At 41.0% G+C, this 21,330-nt stretch overlaps 1 protein-coding gene across 1 annotated transcript; it reads left to right on the forward strand.

Annotated features, from left to right (window-relative positions):
- Positions 1 to 3,028: 3,028 nt before the first annotated feature.
- On the forward strand, positions 3,029 to 10,875 carry GPR141 (G protein-coupled receptor 141). The gene is made up of 2 exons (XM_014266210.3): positions 3,029 to 3,416; positions 8,242 to 10,875. Exon 2 carries the CDS (start codon positions 8,245 to 8,247, stop codon positions 9,187 to 9,189), a length of 945 nt encoding a protein of 314 aa, XP_014121685.1. The 5' UTR covers positions 3,029 to 3,416; positions 8,242 to 8,244; the 3' UTR covers positions 9,190 to 10,875.
- Positions 10,876 to 21,330: the final 10,455 nt, after the last annotated feature.

Genomic DNA, 21,330 nt, shown 5'->3' on the forward strand with positions numbered 1-21,330 from the left:
CTATCAAAGAAGAAATACAGCAGATTTTGATGTGAACTTAAGTCTTGGTTTGTGTTCAGTACTTTTCTGAAAGATCTGGATTCTGGTAAGACATGAACAGAAATCTGAGGAGGTTTTATTGATATGCTATACTTCAACATGGTGCAATTTTGGCATTTCTGTAGGAAGAAAAGGTGGTGAGATAGGCTGAAGGGGAAACAGATTTTCTCCATGCCACTTTTCCTCAGTACATTTAAGCAAATTTGAGTAATGATAATTTTCAAAGTGGGTATTTTTTTCCCTTAAATCCGTTAAAAAACTAGGAGGAGGCCACCAAGTCTATTTCCACTTTTCAGAGGAGCTTGAATTTATGGCTCTGCTATGCAAAGGTGTGTGAAACAAGGAATTTCAAGTCACATTTACTCCCTGTACTTTTCCAAAATGTTCTTTCAGATGTGTCACAGGCAGTATTTCTCACTCATAGGACGCCTTGCACTGCCTGGGTGACAGCCACAAATCACAGCTGCTCCAGAACCCAGGGAGAGACATTTCAAGAAACCCATTATCTATAAAATGTTTTTGGCTGAAACTAATAGTGAATGTTTTTCCCTTTGTAGGTAATTAATATCTTTCTATTCAGGTGGTTGAAATAGTAAAGCATAGTAGAAATACAAGTCAAAAATGGGATTTTGTTGGTAATAGCTATAAATTACTCTAATTACATACTGCCTTTCCATTCTTCATATTAGCAGCTGATCTTTTACTTAATAATAAACTGCAAATAACCTGTCACAATTGCAACTTAATAACTGATCAGTCTGTGTTACCTACTAGCCCCAGGCCCACAGCTGGCACTAGGAGGGACTCAGCAGATCAAAAAGCAGGGTTTTTGTAAGGAGTACAAATCATTATTAATTATGTCCTCCCTGATTCTGTGTAATCCACATCAGTTCAGTGCTGTCAGAACCATCACTCAAGCTTTACCCACATCTAACTAAGAGCCAGGTTACCCACAGTCAGTTTAAGATATCCAGGTGAATCTTATTTTTTTGCTTTCTGCCACTTAAATAAGTGAAGGAGAAGAATATTTTTCTAGAAGACCCAACCACCATGCTTGCATAGATCCTGACACCCTGTGTTAGTCCATTTCTGAGCTAGCCCTCCATATCCTTGAGTCCTGGCAAAATAAATGTAGACAAACAAAACACCTGTGTTGCCATGGTAATTCTGTGTACAGCTTTAAGTTCAGAACAGCTGAAAAATCACTAACAGTATCTATTCTGCCTGAGCATGAAGGACACAGTTCTCTTTCTTCAAGGACCTCTCAAAATCCAGAGTAGGGGCACCTTGATGCTAATCAGGTTCAGGGCAAGCAGTCCTTGCAATCTGGCCTAGCCTCTCATCTATTATTAAACAACTTTGGCCCTTGAAACTGTTGCTGTAATGCAAACTCAAACTGGGTGATGGTTGAATCCACATGATACAACAGTACTATGAAAACACACTATCACACTTCTGGATTTTTATGGTATTGCTAAAACTACCAGCAATTACTCAAAACTTGTAAAATACATGCATTTCTAGTATCAGTGTTTAAAACCGGTGATGCTCTGAAATAATCACATTCTGCCACCAGCTCAGTGCATTACAACTGAAAATCTAAACATACCAGTCTGGAATCCATTACACATGCTGTTGGTAATTCCTGGACAAAATTACATCAATTTACCAGGTAAATTAGTTGCAATGATGTATATTAAGCATTCTATACCTATCTAGATCTTGATGCTAACTACAAATTAGAGACCAACAAAGGCAATGAGAGTGTCTGTCCCAGATCACACTCTGGTATTTCACTATTTGGTTTAATCCTGGATTAAAGGATTGAAGATTTGCCAACTACAAACATGTGGAAAGAATTCAACCTGAAAAGCTCTTTTTTTGTTTTGACTGCTTGAGGAAACAACATTGTTACTTATCGACAAAATTATATAACTTGTATGTTATGTAATTATTATATTGCATCAAAAATATATATCAATATAAGATTACTTATGTTTTAACTTATGTTTAACTATGCATAACTTATTTTATGTATCAAAAATATAGTATAATTACAATAATTGTATAATTTTAAATTTTATAATTTAAAAACCCACTTAAAAGAAGCTACCTGAAGGTTTTAAAGATACCTTAGCTTTCTTTCCACTGGGATGTGTATTCACTCTAAAAAAGACCTAGAATGAGCTAAAACAAAATTACTAATTTGAAAAGGCATAACTCTTGATTCAAGGATATCTCAGCTTTAGTTCTGGCTTTGCCATGGAGTTTTTAGCTTTTTATCTGTATGCCCTTCAACAGAGTTTTGAGACCAGCTTCTTTTAATATAACCTAAACAGTTCTTTAGCTGTCAGCCACCGTTAAAATTGCAAAATGCAAAAAGACAATTTCCATCACATAGCAGTCTGTTGTGAAGTAGCACAGAGCAGGACTTCCCTTGTGATTTTTTTAACCAAATGTGAAGCAACAGGATGCAGTCAGCTAAAACGTTCTCCTGTGAGGTTACATTTAAAAATTTTATTTCTGTGCTACTGCTTTCAAAATTGCTTCACTCAAATACACCCCTGTGTTCTGACAGAAACGTGTTAAAGAAGCAGGAGGGCAAAACTGACCTTGCACAGACTCCTTACAGAGACTCAGTCCTGCAATGACACATCTTTCACCACACATACACCTCACAGCAACCATCATTGCTCGATGAGCCTTTGACACTGGCATGGCCAACCACTTTTTGGATTAAATCTCCTAGTTCACCTCTGCTGGCACTGTGCAGCTGAAGCGATGGCACCATGTCCTGAGATCCAGACACTGAGCTCAAACCTTGGCAGAAAGCAGAGCTGAGAAATGGTGCTGGGCTCTAGAGGGAGCTTTGTTTCATCCCTTACGCTTAGGTATCTCTGACCACATCCAAACCCACACTTAGTTACAATCTAGATCATGTTTTGCTCTTGTCCTGCTGCCCTATTTTCTCAAAGCACACCTTCAAATCATCCCCTCCACTATGGGGAGCAACCCTTCCAAACATGAGTCTTTGTGAGCTGTGAGACTCACTTCTGTGTGTATAATTTATCATTTTAGCCAGTAATATAAAGCCCTCTTCAGAAATGGGAGGCTTTGAAGACCTCTAATGGCTAAGAAGTAGCTGAAAGGTAAAGGATGCTGTGATGCAACTAAAAATCTTCCCAAGGCTGTGTGCCATGGGCAGCCCTACCCTCACACAGCATAGCCTCAAGTTTACTGTTTTGTCATAAGCTCAAAAAAGGAAGCAAGGCAATAACTCTTTAAAGTATCAGGTCTTTTGCTTTTTGTTCTTAGAGCTTACATAGAATGAAGATCCAAGTAAACAACACTTGAAGAGTGGAGAGAAACTCTAATCTGTAAGTATACACAGAATGAAAAACAAAAAGCCTTGTTTTGCAAAGTTTTTAAAACAATGCTTGCAGGTTTAGGAGGGAGGAGAAGCATTCAGTAATGCATTTGTTTTATTTTATTTTTATTTCTGTGCAAATGTTTTCTCATTGTGTTTGGTAATTTCCTACTAAGGGACAGCATTTCTTCATTCTTTTCCATATTGCTACCCTGTAGTTTTACACTATCTCCTGAAACTGGGAGGCAGTGCATTTTGTTTTCATCCATTTTTTGTGTGTGTGTTTGATATCACTCAGTGTCTGTAAGAACATAAAGGGTTTGTTCTCTCTGTTAAGATGCAGCTAAGGAGATAAATAATCCTTTTTAGGAACACTTCATGGTTTCCTTTTTTTTTTGTGTAAAATAGTGACAATCTCAAATGAAAGAGGACTAACTTAACGTGTTTTTCCATCCCATTTGTTCTTCAATGGACTGAATTGAAACCACAAGATATCAGTATAATGTTGACACAGCCTGCAAGACATGAGCTGTTGAGCTACCAAATGAGTTAGGGGAATCATGAAAATTTGTTTGAAAAAAGTCGATGTCTAAATGTAAAAATGTACCTGATATTTAATATTATTTTTTGTTAGTGTTTTCTATTAAGCAGGTTTTTATACTTCAAACTTCAGGTGTATGTGGTTATTTTGAAATTAAAGAAATTGTGCAATTATTCTAGTAGCATAGCCTACGTTACCATAACACAGCATGGAATTAGAACAAATTGAAATGCAATTACAATGCCCTCAACAGAAAACATCTTTGAGACTAATTAAGGATTCTGTGAAACAGAATCTTTGATTTTAAAATCTGCAGATTTTAAACAGACTTTTGTTTGAAATTATTTGTATTTTGCATTTCCTCCAACCTAGTCTAGTTCAGTGCAGGAATGTCAGTTCTGACAAACACTCATTTTTCAATTTATTAAACCTGTCGAAAATAGAAATCTTTCATATGAGTTGAACTTTTTTCTCCTCCAAATTCAAATGAAACTTCTCAGTTGGGTGCATGCAGACAGCAAATGCTTCTCCTGCAGAACCCAACTGTCAGAACACATGAAAATCTGTGTGAAGCCTGCCAGTCTCTCAGCAGACGTGTATGGGGGGATAAATTTTGCAAACACTTGTTATACAGAGTAGAGCTCACTGTTTGACAGAGACTGTAAGAATGTCATCATTTCTGACAAATGAGTGGTTTTTTTAATAAGTTGATATAATGTTGATGTAACATAATGGTGACTCATGGACTTGGTTGGGAAAATAGCATGGAATGAAGGGAACAAGCCAGTGACAGGCTGATCTGGATTGCTAAATCAGGCACAAACTAGAATAAGCATTTTACCCCTGCCAAATGCAAAGTTGTTCGTCTAAGAACTAAGTACAAATGTAATGCCAGTTCACTGAGGAGCCACAGGTATGGCTGGGATAAAGGGAGAATAAGCCTCTTCTGTCTCATATCAGGTATCTACAAAGGAAGGCAAAATTTGACAAAAGGTTTCTAAATCTGAAGACAGAGGCAGAAGCACATAAAATGCCAGGAAGCTGAGGTTGTACAAATTCTGTCCAGAAATATGGTTAAACTTTTTTTTTTCTTTTTTACTTTTTTCTTTTTAAATAGTAAGATAGATAACAGTAAGATAAAAGATAAACAAGTTCCTGAAGGTTGGAATGAATATTTCTTACCTGGAGAATTTCTAACAGAGATCAAATTGTTTACAGAAATCATAGGCTCACACAATAATTTGGAATGAAAGAGGCCTTCAAGATCATCTAGTTCCAACAGACCTGTTTGGGAAGGGACATGTTCCACTAGACCAGGTTGTTCGAATTCCCATCCAACCTGGCCTTGGATACAGACAGGGACTGAGCACTATGGCTTTTCCTGTCCTGAAGAGAGCAGTCCAGGGAAATGTCACAGACTGTGCTGCACAGTCACATGAAATGAGTGTCATGGCATTATCCACACTGACTTGAATGCACAAGAATCTTTTTGCTGATCATATTTCTGAAAGAAACTAGCATCTGGCCTGTTGGCAACATACCTCCTTTGTCAGACTAAACCGGCTATTCTTGCAACTGTCCCCCAGCCCTCGTCGCCAGCAGCTGCTGTGGCATCCAAATGAAGTGATGCCCGCTATTGCCTTGTGGCTGCTCGAGGCTCATGTCCAGCAGAACTTCAGCCACATCATGAGAGGCCTAACACAGAGGAAGACCAAACCTGGCTCCAAGACTTGAGCAATATCACTGAACTGGCAGGTGCTAGAGGGGGTGGGAAGGCACAGAAACAAGAACAGCTGTGTCGTGTGAGGTCCACATTAATTCTTTTTCCATGTGCCTCCTGCTAAATTCTGGCAAAGGGACTTGTAAGCTGCATTTCAGGTCAGTAGGTTATAGCTTTGTATGATAGGAAACCTCACTTCACCAGAAAGCAGCATTTCCTCTGTGAAACATGCCCTGTGTTATGTTACACTCAGTATTCATCAAGCAACGATATTTCAGTGGGGTGCCTGTGCTACTGGGGAGCTGATAATCTCCTATCACAGCTGCTAGTAGCTTTATTTTTTTGAAGATTAATGAAAATTACATCTCCTGCAGACTCTTACTATGCAGAGATTTAACAACGACTGCAGAATTCTACAGAAACCTGCATTTCTGTGACTCAGTTGCCTATTTGCAGACAGAAATAGGTCTCTTGCTGCCCGCTGCACTGAAATGTCTGAGTAAAATATCAGGTATCTGACTTCTGCCTATCTGTTCTTACTGCCTTCAGTTCAAGTTTCACTGCTGGCCTCTGAAGGGTGTCAACAAGAGGTTCTTCCTCTCCAAGTGCAGCCTTGCTGCGGGGTCTGCTCATACCAAGCCACATTTCCAGTGTGTTGCCTTTCCCTCTGTGACACTTTTAAAAAAGTTTAAAGCTTGAAATATGCGTTTTAAATCAAAACAGTGTGATAATGCCTCTTTTTAGAGACATCTTTTCAAACTGAAGTTTAACAACTTGGAGAAACCGATGAAGAGCTCTTGCTAATCCTTTCTGACTTGCATGGTTGTGAGGATGAAATGAAGTGACTCAGAAACGAGGACAGAACTGAAAGGAACTTGCACCATTTCTGATGCAAGAGCTGCAGTGTGCCAATCTGCAGTGACTTTGATAAAACAAACAACCCATTGTAATTCCCTTAATGCACTGGAATTAGTTGTCCACATAACTCTGAAATGCAAGAGCAACCACGAAAGGTCGGTAATGCCAGCAATCAATGCATCAGTTTGAGATATGGCACTTATACTGATTATAATAAGATATCTGGAGTCTTAGGTGCATTGGGAGAGCTAGAGAATAACTTTTCAATGTATGAAGAGACCTTGATTACTGTGAGGGTAAGTGCTTAGAAATATTGCTAAGAAACAGCACAAAACACCTGAGGTGCATAACAGATATTCATTCTCCCCTGTGAACAAAAACAGTTTATGAAACTGTTATAGACATGTCCTCTTTTCCATAAAATGAGTGGACTGCTAGAAAACTTTTTCCCCTCCTGACTTTTGGCAGTTTGTGCTGCCTAACAAAATGAAAATAAAGCTGAAACATCATTCATACAAAGAGATTGAGGAACTACTTTCTAAAGTGAAAAGCATTTGAGTATTAAATAAAAAATCACAAAAACTCAGGAGAGAATTTCTTGTGCTGTGGGATTCACTGGTAAAATGGATGACTTAGCAGAGTCAGTTTTAAATCACAGCTCAGGCAGCAGTAGCAGTACAACTGCGTTAGTATGGGGCCCAACACTGTTCAGTTTTCCCTGCTTCTTTTCTGTAACTGTAATGTGAACATCCCCTGGGCATTTTTACAGATGCAAATATGCTTCAGGATAACACCCTACCTGAACTCTTCCCCTCCTATTTGATCTTGTAGTACTTAAAATCCTAACTGGGACTGCATTTAGATTTATAAGAATTTATTTCCACTCTCTCTTTTAGACAGTAATATATTGAAATTGTATAGCACACTTTTTAAACTTGCTATTTACTTGCATCTAGCTTCTGCTTTGGTCAGACAGGATGATTTACCCTCACCCAGGATGTCCTTTCCTAATGTTTTCTAGCAGCCCATTTTGTAACACCCAGTTGCTACACCTAAGATTTGAAATGGCCTGAGAGTAAGGACAGTACTGCCCACATTTCTTGGCCTGGCAGGATCTAAGCAGGATTTCCATGGAGTCTGGGTATCCATGGTGTTTAATCCCTTGCTCAGAAAAACTGTCCATAGAGAAGTTGACTGTAATGTGTTCAAAACTCAGCTCTCAGTAACAAACAGAATTTGTATCTCAGATAGAACAACATATGGTTGTTATCTGGCCCTAGGAAGGACAGATTTGTGTTGCAAGTAAACAAACTGATGAATGAGTAGCAGAATTAAAACAATATCTCTGATCTTTACTGTAAAAGCATGCAGATGCTCAGAAGAGAGAAGAAAAAATAGCACAGCACAAAATCACCACAATGATGTAGTTTCTCTAAGGATAATTTCTTCCCATATATTATTGATTCATGCTTGTTTTTAGGAGTATGGCTAGAAATGTCATAAGGACTACAGCAGTTCTCTGCCCAACCTTCTCATCTATTTTTCCTTAGGCTGGAGGATATTTAGATAAAAGTACATGTTGTAGTTACTGATGCCATCTGTGAGATTTCTGGATTATTCCTTGAGCAAGAGACAGGTGGGAAGTCCTTCTGGCTTTTTAGGCAGGCCATCTCATTCCTACCTTGTCTTAGTCATCCTGTATTCTTCCGTTTCCAGAATATGTTCCAGGAAGATTTCAGGAACATGACTGAAGGGACCAGGAACAGCAGCGACTCCTCCTCCGCCTTCGTTCACACCAACACCATGAGTGCCATCCTGGTCACTGTCTACTCGGTTGCCTTGGCTGGAGGTGGAATTGGGTCCATCACAATGTCCTTTGTGCTGCTCAAGATGAACACTCTGTCTGTGACCACGACTGCCATCATTAACCTGGTGGTTGTGCACAGCCTCCTCCTCTTCACGGTGCCCTTCCGCCTGCACTACTATGTCAAAAAGAAGTGGGTATTTGACATGCCATTTTGCAAGATGGTGAGTGCCATGGTGCACATCCACATGTACCTGACCTTCATATTCTATGTGATCACGCTGGTGATCCGGTGGCTCGTCTTCTTTCAGTGGAAGGACAAGGTGGAGTTTTACAGGAAGCTGCACGCCATTGGGGCGAGCGCTGCCGTGTGGCTCTTCGTCATGGTCTTTGGGGTGCCGCTCTTCTACTTTGAGTACGGAAGCTCAGGCACGTACGAAAATACAACATGCTTCCAGTTCCAAAAAGAGCTAAAGCACAAAAGTGTGAAAGCCCTGAACTACACCCTAATTGTAGCTGTTGCCCTCATTTCTTGTGTCCTCTTGAGCTTGCAGATTTTTATCCTGGTAAAAGTGGCAAGAAAATTTTCCACCTCCCTCTGTTCACACCAAGAATTCTGGGCCCAGGTGAAAAACTTGATTTTCATCTGGATCATTATAATTTGGTTCCTTCCCTATCACCTGTTCAGGGCCTACTACATAGAGTATGTGAGTGATTTTAACCAGTTAGAAAGCTACAATGAGGTTTTTTTGAGCCTGACTGCCCTGAGCTGTCTGGACCTGCTGTCATTCGTGCTGAGCGGAAGCAGCTTCTTCAAGCAAAATGTGGGGATGCTCCACAGGAAGTTGTTTTGCTGCTAGCATCAGCCTCCTGCAGCATGTGCAGGACCTGGGATAGGACAGTGATGGACAGACATGGCAAACTCGCTCCTCAGCAAGTTGAGGGTATGCTCTGGAAACGGTACAACACACCCGCACAGGGCTTTGCATGTCAGCTTCCTGAAGTAATGGAACAAACTGCCCCCAGGATCTCAGCTAGTAAACAGGAAGGTGACCTCAGCAATTTCCTCATGGGGCTACCCAGTGAGTTGTGGATGGACCTGGAGAAGAGGAAAGAAAGGCCATGGGCTCTTCTTTCTTACTGCTTTTACTTCAAGATTTGCGAAGTCAAAGGCACTAGGAGGAGACTTGAGAATTGCAATGTAGAAACACAAATAAGGAAGCTGGTTTATATAGACTAAGGTACAGATTTTTGAAACTTAAAGATCTATATCATTTTCCCATACATTTCATATTTATTTCCCACAAGCTCTCATAAAATATCAGGGAAGATATTGCTCTTCCTGAGTAGGTCTGTTTCTTTACTGTTAAGAGTAACTTTCTAAGTGAATTGAACTACTAAACCAGCTATTTAAAACTAAATCAGTGATAGATAGTTATTTCTTAAAATATTTTCTCAGAATCACTTTTTGAGATGGTATCACTGCAGCAGAAAAGAATTTTATATTTCTCACATTATGAAAATATGTCTTAAAAATTATACACTATTACTGAAATGGACATTGCAAGTTCAAACAAAAGCCTGTATTATTATTCACAATTTTTTTCAATTAAAAGTAATATTTTACAGTCAGGACAAATTTTTTTAGATCATTCAGAAAGAATGATCCAAAAAAGACCTTGGATACCCAAGACATTTGTCTTCTCTTCAAAAGACAAATATCTTAGGTATCCAAGGTAGCAATGGTTTTTTGTAAATCTTATGTTGATTTTGTGCATTTATGGAGTTTATAAGTAGTTACAGTGTGTTTAGCTTGAAAGCAATTCTATAAATTTTGTACCCTGTACTGATGGAAGGAATGAAAATGTTTCTGCTTGGATTGGAGGGATGGAAAAAGCTAATAGACCCAGTGTAGCTAAAAAGCATATTACACCTCAGTGAGGCATTGCCATTTGCTGTCTCTGAGGACAGAAATAAATTCCACTAAAAAAGATGAAAAACTCGGTAAAATATTTCCATCAAAGACATTGAGACTTTCATAGCTCAGCTGCTTCATACCTATCCCTAAAAAAGAATATAAATCTCAACTCCTCTAATGCAAGACATCAATGGCTATTACATCTTTATTCTTCTTGCCATCTGCATAAGGTTACATTTTTCATCTAGAGTTAGTGGGATAATAATTTAATCATTTCAGTAATTGGAGGTTATCAGCTGATCAATTTCCATGAGAGTCTCTCCTCATGATGCTGTTGAAATCCACCTTTTCACCCTTGTGGACCTTTCCATTCCTTTTTGCTTCACCTTCAACATCTCTTGTACATCAAATAGCAATAAAATAACAATTGGTTGATCTTGTTGTACTTGTGCAATCTCATTGCTGTGCTCATTGCTTTTGGTCCCACCAAGATGACTGCTTTATGGGATCCCATCTCTTCTATAGTCTTTCTACCTTGTCTTCCTTCCTTCTTGCTTCAAGGTCCTTTATATCTATCAGGATATTTGATCATAAAAAGGTATTTTCAGGTCAGAGTATGAGTCATGCTGCACAGCACCAAAAGGTGGAAATCACTGAAGTTCATAACTCAAGTGAGGTGTTGGGCAGCTCTCATGGCTCACCCTTGGCAAACAGCCTGGACCACATTTGTTAAGAAAGAAATGTGAGAGCTTGCAGTATGTGTGTACCTGAGAAAAATCTGTCCAAGAAGGAGTTTGTTCTCAAAGGATCACAGTAAAAAGGATGACAACTACCAGCCAGATTCAACAGTTGTTGGGGAACTACTTTCAAAACATGGAGGGAATCAACTTGAATGTGTAGCTCATTACTAGTTAACTCATTACTGTGTGTCATTAGGAAAGCAATAAACTGCTATTATGCAGGTTTGTTTTAAAGATACATAAAACAAATCATATTCTCCTTGTGGTGGGAGAGGATGGAAATTGGCATAACATTTTTCTTTCCTCCCATAGCAACGTGGTTGGTTAAAGAAAATGTCTTGCATGCATTCTGTAGGCACTGCATAGCTTTATAACATATTATAACCCTTCTACTGTGATAAAGGTATTAACAAACAAAATAACTATGTGCTGAAAAAGTAAAGTCCCTCCTACAAAAATGCACGTTATTAGAAGTGTTTTATATCCGCATTTGGAATGAAACATAAAACATGACTTTAAAAACAGTACCTCCCAACTATACAGACCAACAAATCTTGTTCGTCCATCTGTTAAAATCATAAGTAATTTAATTCCTAAAAATGCAAACTTTCACAGTAGCCTGCACCATAGCATCACAAAAATAGTAGTGGCTTTTTTCCCCTGATAAAATTTGCGGCTAATGATGTTAATACTAACTCAGCACGATAACAAGCTAATTAGGGGGTCCAATAATCACATGTTTTAAGTTGCTGATGTTATCCAGCACCAAGTCATGCTTTTTATGGGACTGTCTATGCAAACTTTATGTCTACCACTTGTCTTGCTTTGTGAGAGCCAGTGTCTGGCAGAGAAAGCCTTCCCCTGCCCTGAGAGCATGAAGTCCCTTAACTGTGCCAGGAGTTGACCACTATAGAAGGAGGGGAATTTCCAGTTACCTCCATCTGCTTGGTCAGAGGCACTGCAATCATAAAGGTGACTTTTGTTGGTTTTTTTTTGCTGACTAGATGACAGAGGATAGTACTAGACTGGGAAACAATCATGATCACAAACACACTCTTACAGAAGGACACAGAGGGGATAGGATGTGAAGAGCAGGACTGGGAATGAGGAGAAGAGAGCAGAATATCAGCATATTTCTGCCACACAGCAACAAAGCAAGGTGACTGGGTCTCTGGCCTTCATCTCAGGTTATTTATTTAATCCTTAAAGTTGCTAAACAGTGGCACTCTCACTGAAGGGAGCAAACTTGCCCTCAGCCCTCCTTGTTCCCACTCCTGCATCGTTCTTTCCATAAGGCTGGAATTTGCCTCCTGAGTGTCTTTCAGCTGCATCAGTTCCCTCTCTTGCTCACCAGGGAATCATGGAAAGTCAAGGCAAAGCAAGGACAAATACAGCAAAGACTGCATTTTGCAGCAATCCTGACTTGAGGCTTTTATCCACTGTAATCCTACTTGTCTAATTCCCCTTAGGATAATGATCTTTCCTTTTCAGGCAGTTTTCCACAGTCTATGTCACCTGACCTTTTCATTTCCATGTATTCCCAATAACCAGGGTGCCTTAGACTAAAGTACTGGTTGAGGAAGAAGGTACCCCCATAGCTGCAGGCCAAGAAAGGGGGTTTGGGGGTTTCAGGCACTTTATGCTTTCTGCAGGGTTAGAGAGAGATGGGCATGAAAAACCCTGAAGGCAGCAGAGGCAGCAGTTTCTGAACAAAAGCCTCAACAGAATTGCAGAATTGGACATTTCTGACCCATAAAGTTACTAATTTCTGCTGTTTTCAGAGAAATAGGACTTGGCGTGCATTTTCCCTGTAAGTAAACACTATGGCTAGGACTTGATTGAAAACAAGGACTGGTTTCAAAAGTCAAGAGGTCATTAATAAATCACCATTAATAAATTTTGACTTCCCAGACAAAAATTTAAGAAAATTAAATGAAACTTTCTGACACTCACTGGAGTAATTTTCCTCACTTGTGAACAGCTGCTTAATAAACCAAAATTTGTGCTGAATAGAGAAATACCAATAAAGATAAAATACAGTGTCCATTCCCTAGAGGCCAGCTATAAGTAATATATAATCCTCTTTTCTCTGGTGAGGCAGCAGACATGCCAGCTGGCTGCTTTCGCCCTCAACCATTAACATCCCTCTTTCCTAGCAAAGCCTCCAGTTTGGGAGTTCCAGGCTGGTTTTGCTCATCAGCTCTTCCAGCAGTGCCCTCAAGGAATTGTGTGTCTCTCACATGTGGCTGGGGCTCAGAATCACCAAATCAAGGACTGGGTAAGGTAGGAAAGGCCCACAGTGGGTCACCTGATCCATTCTCCCTGCTCAAGCAGAGTCATCCTAGAGGACATAACAGAGGATTGCATCCAGATGGTTCTTGATATCTCCAGTACGACAGACTCCACAACCTCTCTGGGTAATCTGTTCCAGTGCATGGTAACAGCACAGTGAAGTTCCTCTTCATAATCTGCGCGGGGGCGTGAACGGCCCTGGAATCCGGCTATCTGGTGAGGGGCGAAGGCCAGGGCCCCTGCGCATCAGAAAACAGCCCCCCTCGGCGTCTTTTGGCCTCGGGCTGAGCTGGGGGATAGCTCGGAGCAGCGCGGTGAGAGACGAATTAGGAGGCGACCACTTGCTGGGGGTAAACTGTCGGTTTATTACAGAAGAACCAACAAGGAGGGGAAACACCCAGCAAATGGCCCCGAACAAGGGGCAGGAGAGGGTTTTAAGGGAAAAGGGGGGAAGAAAGCAGGGAAACCAGGCTATCCAATAGAAATACATATTTGGAGGTACGAAACATAACTGATATACTAAAGTAACCAACTGTTATAAATCATAGGAGGGGCTCCGGGGCTACAGCCAACCATACCTCCCAGAGAAAAGAAAATTCTCGAAACCTGGGAGGAGAAAAAGAGTGATTGACTGACCCCAAGGAGGAAACAACTTTCACTTTATAAGAGAAACCAAGGGAGGAGCAATTTCATTTCCATAGCAACCTAACTGGCAGGGTAGCAGCAGGAAGTAATACAGAAAATGGGGAGAGCAAACTAACGAACTTAAGAACACACCACAGCAATAATCAGATGGAATTTCCTGTGCATCGATTTCTGCCCATTGCCTCATGTCCTAGCTCTTGGCACCACTGAGAAGAGCCTGGCTCTATCCTGTCAGCACCCTCCCTTCAGATAAAAAATTGATGAGGGCCCCTTTCAGACATCACTTCTTGGGCTGAACAAGCCCAGCTCTCTCAGCCTGTGAGACTCCAGTGGAACTGTAGAGGTGCTCATCTTCACAGCGCTTTACCAGAAGACTGTCGGATCTCAAGATCTCAGTCCTGAGTTGCTGAGCCACCGAGACCCCTTGGGGGGGCTCGGGACTCCTGGAATGTTGCCAGAAGTGTCTGGTAGCTGGACTTTAACCCTACACAGGAGACGACAAGGATGAGGGCTTCACAGGGTGAAGGGTGGAAAGATTAGCTAATTAGAGGGTGAGAAACAGGGTTTAGGATTTATGTACAGGGGGGTTTAGAGGAGTAAGATGGAGGAATTGGGGTGTGTCCTGCCCTCCTTCTTCTTCCTCCTCTCTTCCATCTTCTTTGGCCACGGTGGCACCTTTGTATTGGTTATTGCTGAGAGTACACCGAGTTATAAGAATAGATGGTATTGGGGAAAAATGATAAATATTGTATACGTCACAATGGGTATAAAGATAGGTGCCTGCCCTGGAGGGCAGAGACAGTGTGCCCATGGCTGACTGCTGAGCAGATCTTTGTTAGGCTGAAAGAACATCTTTTAGATAAACAATTAATAAACATAAAACCAGAAAGAAGAACTGAAGCCTCTTCTCGTCCTTCGACGCGCGGACTGCCCCAAGGCCACCCCCGGGCCTTCCAGGCCCCTCAAACAGCCGAAATAAACCGGACAGAAGACCTGCTCCAGAACTCCATGTCTTCCTTGCACCAAAGAACCCAGAAATGGACACAGCACTCCAGGTGTGCCCTAGCCAGGCCTGAGTAGAGGGGCAGGATTACCTTTCCTGACCTTCTGGCAATGCTTTTCCTAATGCACCCCAGGATACCACTGTCCATCTTGGCCACAACGGTCCTACAGCCTCATGGACATCCAGGTCCTTTTCTGCAGAGCTGCTTTCCATCAGGCTGACCCTCAGCCTGTGCTGGTGCAAGGAGTGATTTTTCACCAGGTGCAGGACCCTGCGTTTTCCTTTGTTGAACTTTGGACCAGTAGGCTCACATGACTCAGGTCTTTCTAATGGAATTGGTGCCAGTGCCATAGCTGGGAAGGGTAATGCACAGCCAGCTGCGGGCTCAGTTACCAAATCCAGAGGCAACCCTGCTCATAGCAGGGTCACAGTCAGGAAGGGACACATGCCCAATGCCAACAATTCAGGCGAGAGAAATGTTGGCAGAGAAATTTGATAGCATCCTCAAATGCTTCGTCCAAACCTGCAGGAAGCAAAACACTGATTTGTGGTCGACAGGGAACACACGCTGTCTTGGTTTGGAAAGACAGGTGTCTGCTAAGGAAGGCAGGAACCTCCCCTGAAATGGAAAATGTAAACCTCCTCCCACCTCCAAATTGCTATAAATTTTAAATTAAGGGGCTTTCAGGCAAAAGATATGAGAGCAGGAAATCACAGTTCTTCAATAGGGAAGAAAATAAAAAGATATAATAAACAATACAGTAAAACCAAAACAACACTGATAGAGTCAGAAACACCACCTGACACCCTGTGGGTCAGGGTGCTGGTAGCAGTCCAGTTGGAATTGTGGTTGCAGTGCTCCTGGAGAGTCAGGTGTGGTTCTGCTGGAGCAGGGATCCTGTAGAAAGGGTGTAGTTTTCCTCTGAAGATCCAGTGGAAGAGGCAGCTGTTCCTCTGGGAAATCCAGTGGAGAATCTGTGCTGGTGTTCCAGAAGCTCAAGAGTATATCCAGGTAGGAATGCTTGGCTCTGGGCAGAGCATCTCACAATGGGATGCTGCAGTTCTTATCAGTCATGCAGTGACATTCAATAGCCTGTTATCAGCAGATCTCTCCCTGGAGGGAGGAGTGGATGTGGGAGAGATGAGGAAAACTGCCCTCTTAACAGAAGACAACTGCCATACAGATGGCAAATAGAATACAATTTGCTTGGCAATCCAGGACATACGCTAAGGGAAGGAGTCATGGAAAAGAGCTCATAGCTCCTGCTTGGATTGAGAGTTCTGCAGCATGGAGAAACACAACAGCCAGCCCATGGTTGAGGGGGGAGGCATACCCTAATGGAGTAGTGGGACCACGATCTCTGACAGCATGTAAGAATTGGACTTTGTCTTCCCAGTGCTTTTCCTCAGTGGAGCAAGAGCTCACAGAGACTTCACTAATAAAATAACTACAAAAATGTGAGAGAAAACAAGAAAGGGCAGGCTGTGTCTGTTTTTATGGGAAAATGTGACGGATAGCCTTCAATCATATCCTTGGAGAGGAGAGTCTCATGTGTCTGGAGGCTGCGTGGAGAGAAGCACAAATGGATGCAAATTCCACATACATGGAGACAGACCACAGTCCGTATCCTCTGCTACAGAAGGAGCAGCTGAAGGAGAATCCTCTCATGAAATGAAATGTGTCTGTACACTAGAAATCACAGAGTTTCACATAGGGAAAAGCAGTATATAAGTTAAATTCAACTTGCAAAAATAAAACTGTATTTACACTAAACTGGCGTTCAGAATTTTAAACCTGAACAGCAGACAACCTGTATATAATATCATGAATCTGTGAAAGTGGCTATTAAAAATAAAAGAAAGCTTGGCAATTTGCAGTTCTTTTATGAAATGACAGTTTCACTAAATAATATGGCTGGGTTTAGGTATTTCAGAAAATAATGGTCATTTTATTACACCCCTGGATAACATCCTTTGCTTGGTCATCACTGAAATACCTAATGATTTCCAGCATTTCACAAAATGTTACCTTTTATCACAACTGTTCTAATGGGGAAGGTCAGGTCAAGTATCAATCCAAGGAGCAAAAAATTTAAAACTCCTGTACATTTTACAGAGTTGGCCTCAGAAGTGTCTTTATTTTAGAAAATATACTGTAATATACTGTGGGGTTTTAAATAGTCTGGGTAATAAAATGAAAAGAGCTCTTTCTGTTATCTTTCAAACCAACAAGTTCAAAAAATAAAGGTTGGATATTTTGCATAATGCATGCCTATTAATTTCTGTCATTTTGCAAAATAACTGGAAGTCATTCTGAGAAATGTTTGAAAATTTTATTCTTTTTGCAAAATGCATAGTTTCATAATATGGCTGTAATGTATTTCAGAAATTGGTGCAAGAGCAGTTGTACATAAACAGAGGGACTTGAATCAGATTTTCTCATAAACAGAGGGAGTTGAATCAGATTTCTTTAATTGCTGAGTAATCATTCCTGAAGTTGCCCCAGGATTTTCAACTTAAATTTAGAGAACAACTGTACAAAAAGAATAAGAAATGCTCCATGTACGTAATCCCAAAGAGAGAGTATTGTGCAACTATTGCTGGAATAAAGAAAAGAAATACAGAATCCCAAGTCAAAATTGAGCCATGAATACTATCTGCTTAGAAAGCATGGAGAACACACCCTATCTGGTTTTTTAAGTCTACGTGTATATGTCAGTGCTTTCTCCATTTACATACACCTAATTATTTCTAATCAACTGCTTACTATGTGCCTCATTTCAGATATCAAATTCTAGTGTGGACACACTGAGAAGTTGATTGAGAGCAGGTAAACAAAAGAGGAGCCTCCTTCATGTGAGCATCAAGGATATGTGCAATATAATCATAAAAGCACATATGGCCACGGTGGCCACGACTGTGCCATGGAACATTTGCTCATCTAAGTATGCAAACATCACCAGAGATGGTGTTGAGCACTCCAAATCCTTCTGTGTACTGTGCTAAGAAAAGAGAAGGCACTACTTGGAATGGTTTCCTGACTGGTCTGTTCTGAACAAGGAGAGCTTAGCATAGGGTAAATTGACTACCAACATGCAGTCCATGTGTCTGGGCAGCTTCAAGTGATAGTGATGCAAGAAGACTGCATTACCAAATTTTGTGTTTTCTATCCACTTATGACAAAAAAACCTAGCTGAGGTGGTTCTACAGCTTCTTGACATCTCTCTCACTTTTGATGATTCTTTTATATTGCAAGATCATGATGGAACAAAATTCATTACTTAGGTAATGCAAGAACTAAAGTATTTGTGGTCTCAGCTCAGCTTCGAGCATGGAAAACCAGGATACTGTAGAAGGAAAGAACTAGCAGAGCGTCCAAACAGCATAGTACGGAGATGCTTAATGAGTATCAAGCAGATGATAATAAGCTGGGAATAAGCTTTGTGAAGTTTGCTAAGAATTCATCTCATCACTTGAGAAGAAAATTCAAGTTTACAATTTGAGCTTTTATTGCTTTTAATAAATTTACATAGGCAAAATTATGTATCAAGTTTTTTTCAAAAATTACCTTAAAAACTGAGAAATAATAGTTCACTGATTTACCTGTCTGCATGTGTGCAGGAAAGGAAGGGATGAGGGAAGGAAGCTATTGGGGCTTTTTGTGGAAACTGGAACAAGCTCAGCCTACCAGCAATGCTTACTGTCCCATGCCAATATAAAATCATGATATTGTTTATGTCACCCTACCATAATGAAGGACTTAGAAACTGATATACTTTGAGTTTGTATTGACTTTATTGTAAAAGTCTTTTATAGCATGAATTTAATTTCATTAGGGAGCAGAGTTAATTAGTGGAGCTGTTTCTCATTACTCATGTAACCCATATATATGCAGAGTCTCATTAGCTCTGCTGTTATCTCCTCTGTATGCTCTGTTATATAAATAAAGAGGCAATTTACTGCAGCACTGCTCTGATATTCAAGAATATGCTCCTTTCAGGGCTGCTGGAAAGCATGTTGCACACTTTTGTGCACTTTACTTTGTCTCAACAATAATCAGCCTGGAAACTCAGTCACAAATAACAAAATGAAAAATAACCGCACTTGAAAATGGAGTTCTCACTCTGTCTGCCACTGAGAGGAGACTGTAAATCTGAGCTGATACCTGTTTCACTGAGCAGTATTAATGTTCAGTCAACTAAGCAGTTTGAAAGGCTGAGCCTTCCCTGGTTCTTTTGAAGAGTTAGAGCATTTTGTAATGCAGCAGTGGGGTGTGGACAATAAACAAGGATGGCAAACACCACCAAACTTAACACCCCAATGGATGTGAAGCACAGGAAGCTGCAAAATTAGAAGAACAAATAAAACACATGACAAGGCAGTTAATTCACAGAGAAATAAGAAAATCCAGGCTGTGACAAAATAGAATCTGCAAAAAGGTCTCAGCTGTTTCTTGATTAAATACCCCAAACTGGCCACTCGTGATCATATTTAAGTACACAGGGGACACAAAAGAGTGGTAGCAGAGATGTGCAAAGAAATACGGCATGTGAAATGTATCACCATAACAACATCTTTTAAAAAATGTGTAGGAGTGTGAAACCACTGCAGTACTCGTGAAGTAAAAATGACAAAAGTAATAATTATGTTGGACCAAGGTGGTTTCACGTAGTTTAATGTCAAGGGTGTTTTTGCTAGAACAGAAAAATCCTGAGATGATACAATAATAGCAAGGACAAAATCTTGTTCTGGAGGTCAGGATGTGCGTAGGAGCAAATGATAACTTAAATTTGTGTTACAAAATGTTCCACGTTAGTAATTGCTGCCAGTTAGTAGTTACATTTAGTAACTAATTTTAGTAACTCAAACCTTCACAAACTTGTGAACACAAAGTGAAGGTGTGGAAGGAAGATTTACCTCTGTATGCTGAGATGAGTTTAGATCACAGCCAACAATGGATAGCGAGCAATCTCTCAAGATCATCCAGTCCTACCCTCTGCTCAAAGCAGGGCTTAACTCAAAAGTTAGACATGGCTTCCCAGAACTGAGTCCAGTTGTGTTTCAAAAATCTAAGGATGGAGGATCCAAACACCTTCCCTAGTGCTGGAGCTGTAGGCCTCCTGACTCACAGCTACAAAACTCTGAAATGAATACCACAGAATCCCAGACTCAATAGAATATCCTGAGTTGGCAGGGACCCTCAAGAATCGCCGAGTCCAACTCCTGTCCCTACACTGGACACCAAAGAATCACTCCTGTGATGTCCCTGAGAGTGTTGTACAAACGCTTCTTGAACCCTGTCAGGCTGGTGCTGTGACCGCTTCCCTGGGGATCATGTTCCAGTGCCCAGCCACCACCCTCTGGATGAAGAACCTTTTCTAATATGCAATTTAAACCTCCTCTACCACAACTCCAGGACAAGAACACCCTGAAATGGGAAGGACCCACAGGGTACAAAGTCCAACTCCCGGTCCTGTACAGGACAACCCCAAGGATCACACCATGTGCCTGAGAGCATTGTCCAAATGTTCCCTGACCTCTAGCAGGCTCAGGAATGATCATTTCCTGGTAATTCAGTTCCAGTGCTCGACCACTCTGTGGGTGAAGAACCTTTTCCTAATGTCCAACTTGAACTTGCTCTGACAGCTTGAAGCCGTTTCCTTGAGGCCTGTCGCTGGTCACTGGAGAGAAGCGACTGGTGCTGCCCTTCTGCTTCCCCTAAATGTTCCTAATCCAAACTTTATTCGTTGTACCCAATGCCCTTATTAAGAAACAATAAAGTGATCTGACAAACATCACACATGGGGTTCCATAATCTTACCTTCTTCTTCTTTTCAAAGCATATTTTACCAACAACGACACAGCTGGCTGGGCCAAGACACAATTAACTAAATTACAGCAGGGGGGAGGCTGACCACCATTCCTCCAGCCTGCTGAGGTCCCTATGAACAGCAGTCCCAGCTGCCAGCACATTACTGCTTCCTCCCACTCCATGCTCTCCACAAAGCTCTCTCCTGTTACACAGCTCCTGGTGGGAAGCTGAAGGTTGCCAGATCCAGCACTGAGGAGCTTTGGCATCAACTGACGGCCAGCTTGTCCTGGCAGCTCTCCTTTGGAAGTCTTTCAGTGCTGTGTTGACCCTCACACCCCTGCTTACCTGATATGCCCCATCTTCCAGTTGCCAAACACTTTTTAACATACCCCACTCTATCCCTGTCTTCTTCTGCCAGTTGAGAGGTTTGCTACTAGAGACAGATGATTTTAGGAAAATATTAAGTATTGTCCTTATTACTGGCTCGTTCAGAGGAAGGTTTAACCTAGAAAGATGTTTTTCCTTGATTAATCCATATTTCAGACAAGCTTTGCAACTCACTTTTTAAAATTTTTCCAAACAAAAGCTTTC

This window comes from Zonotrichia albicollis, chromosome 1 (genome assembly GCF_047830755.1).
Source record: "Zonotrichia albicollis isolate bZonAlb1 chromosome 1, bZonAlb1.hap1, whole genome shotgun sequence".
Classification (NCBI taxonomy): domain Eukaryota; kingdom Metazoa; phylum Chordata; class Aves; order Passeriformes; family Passerellidae; genus Zonotrichia; species Zonotrichia albicollis.

Coding starts and splice junctions, on each gene's coding strand:
- GPR141 (XM_014266210.3), top strand. CDS start 8,245: ATGTTCCAGGAAGATTTCAGGAACATGACTGAAGGGACCAGGAACAGC.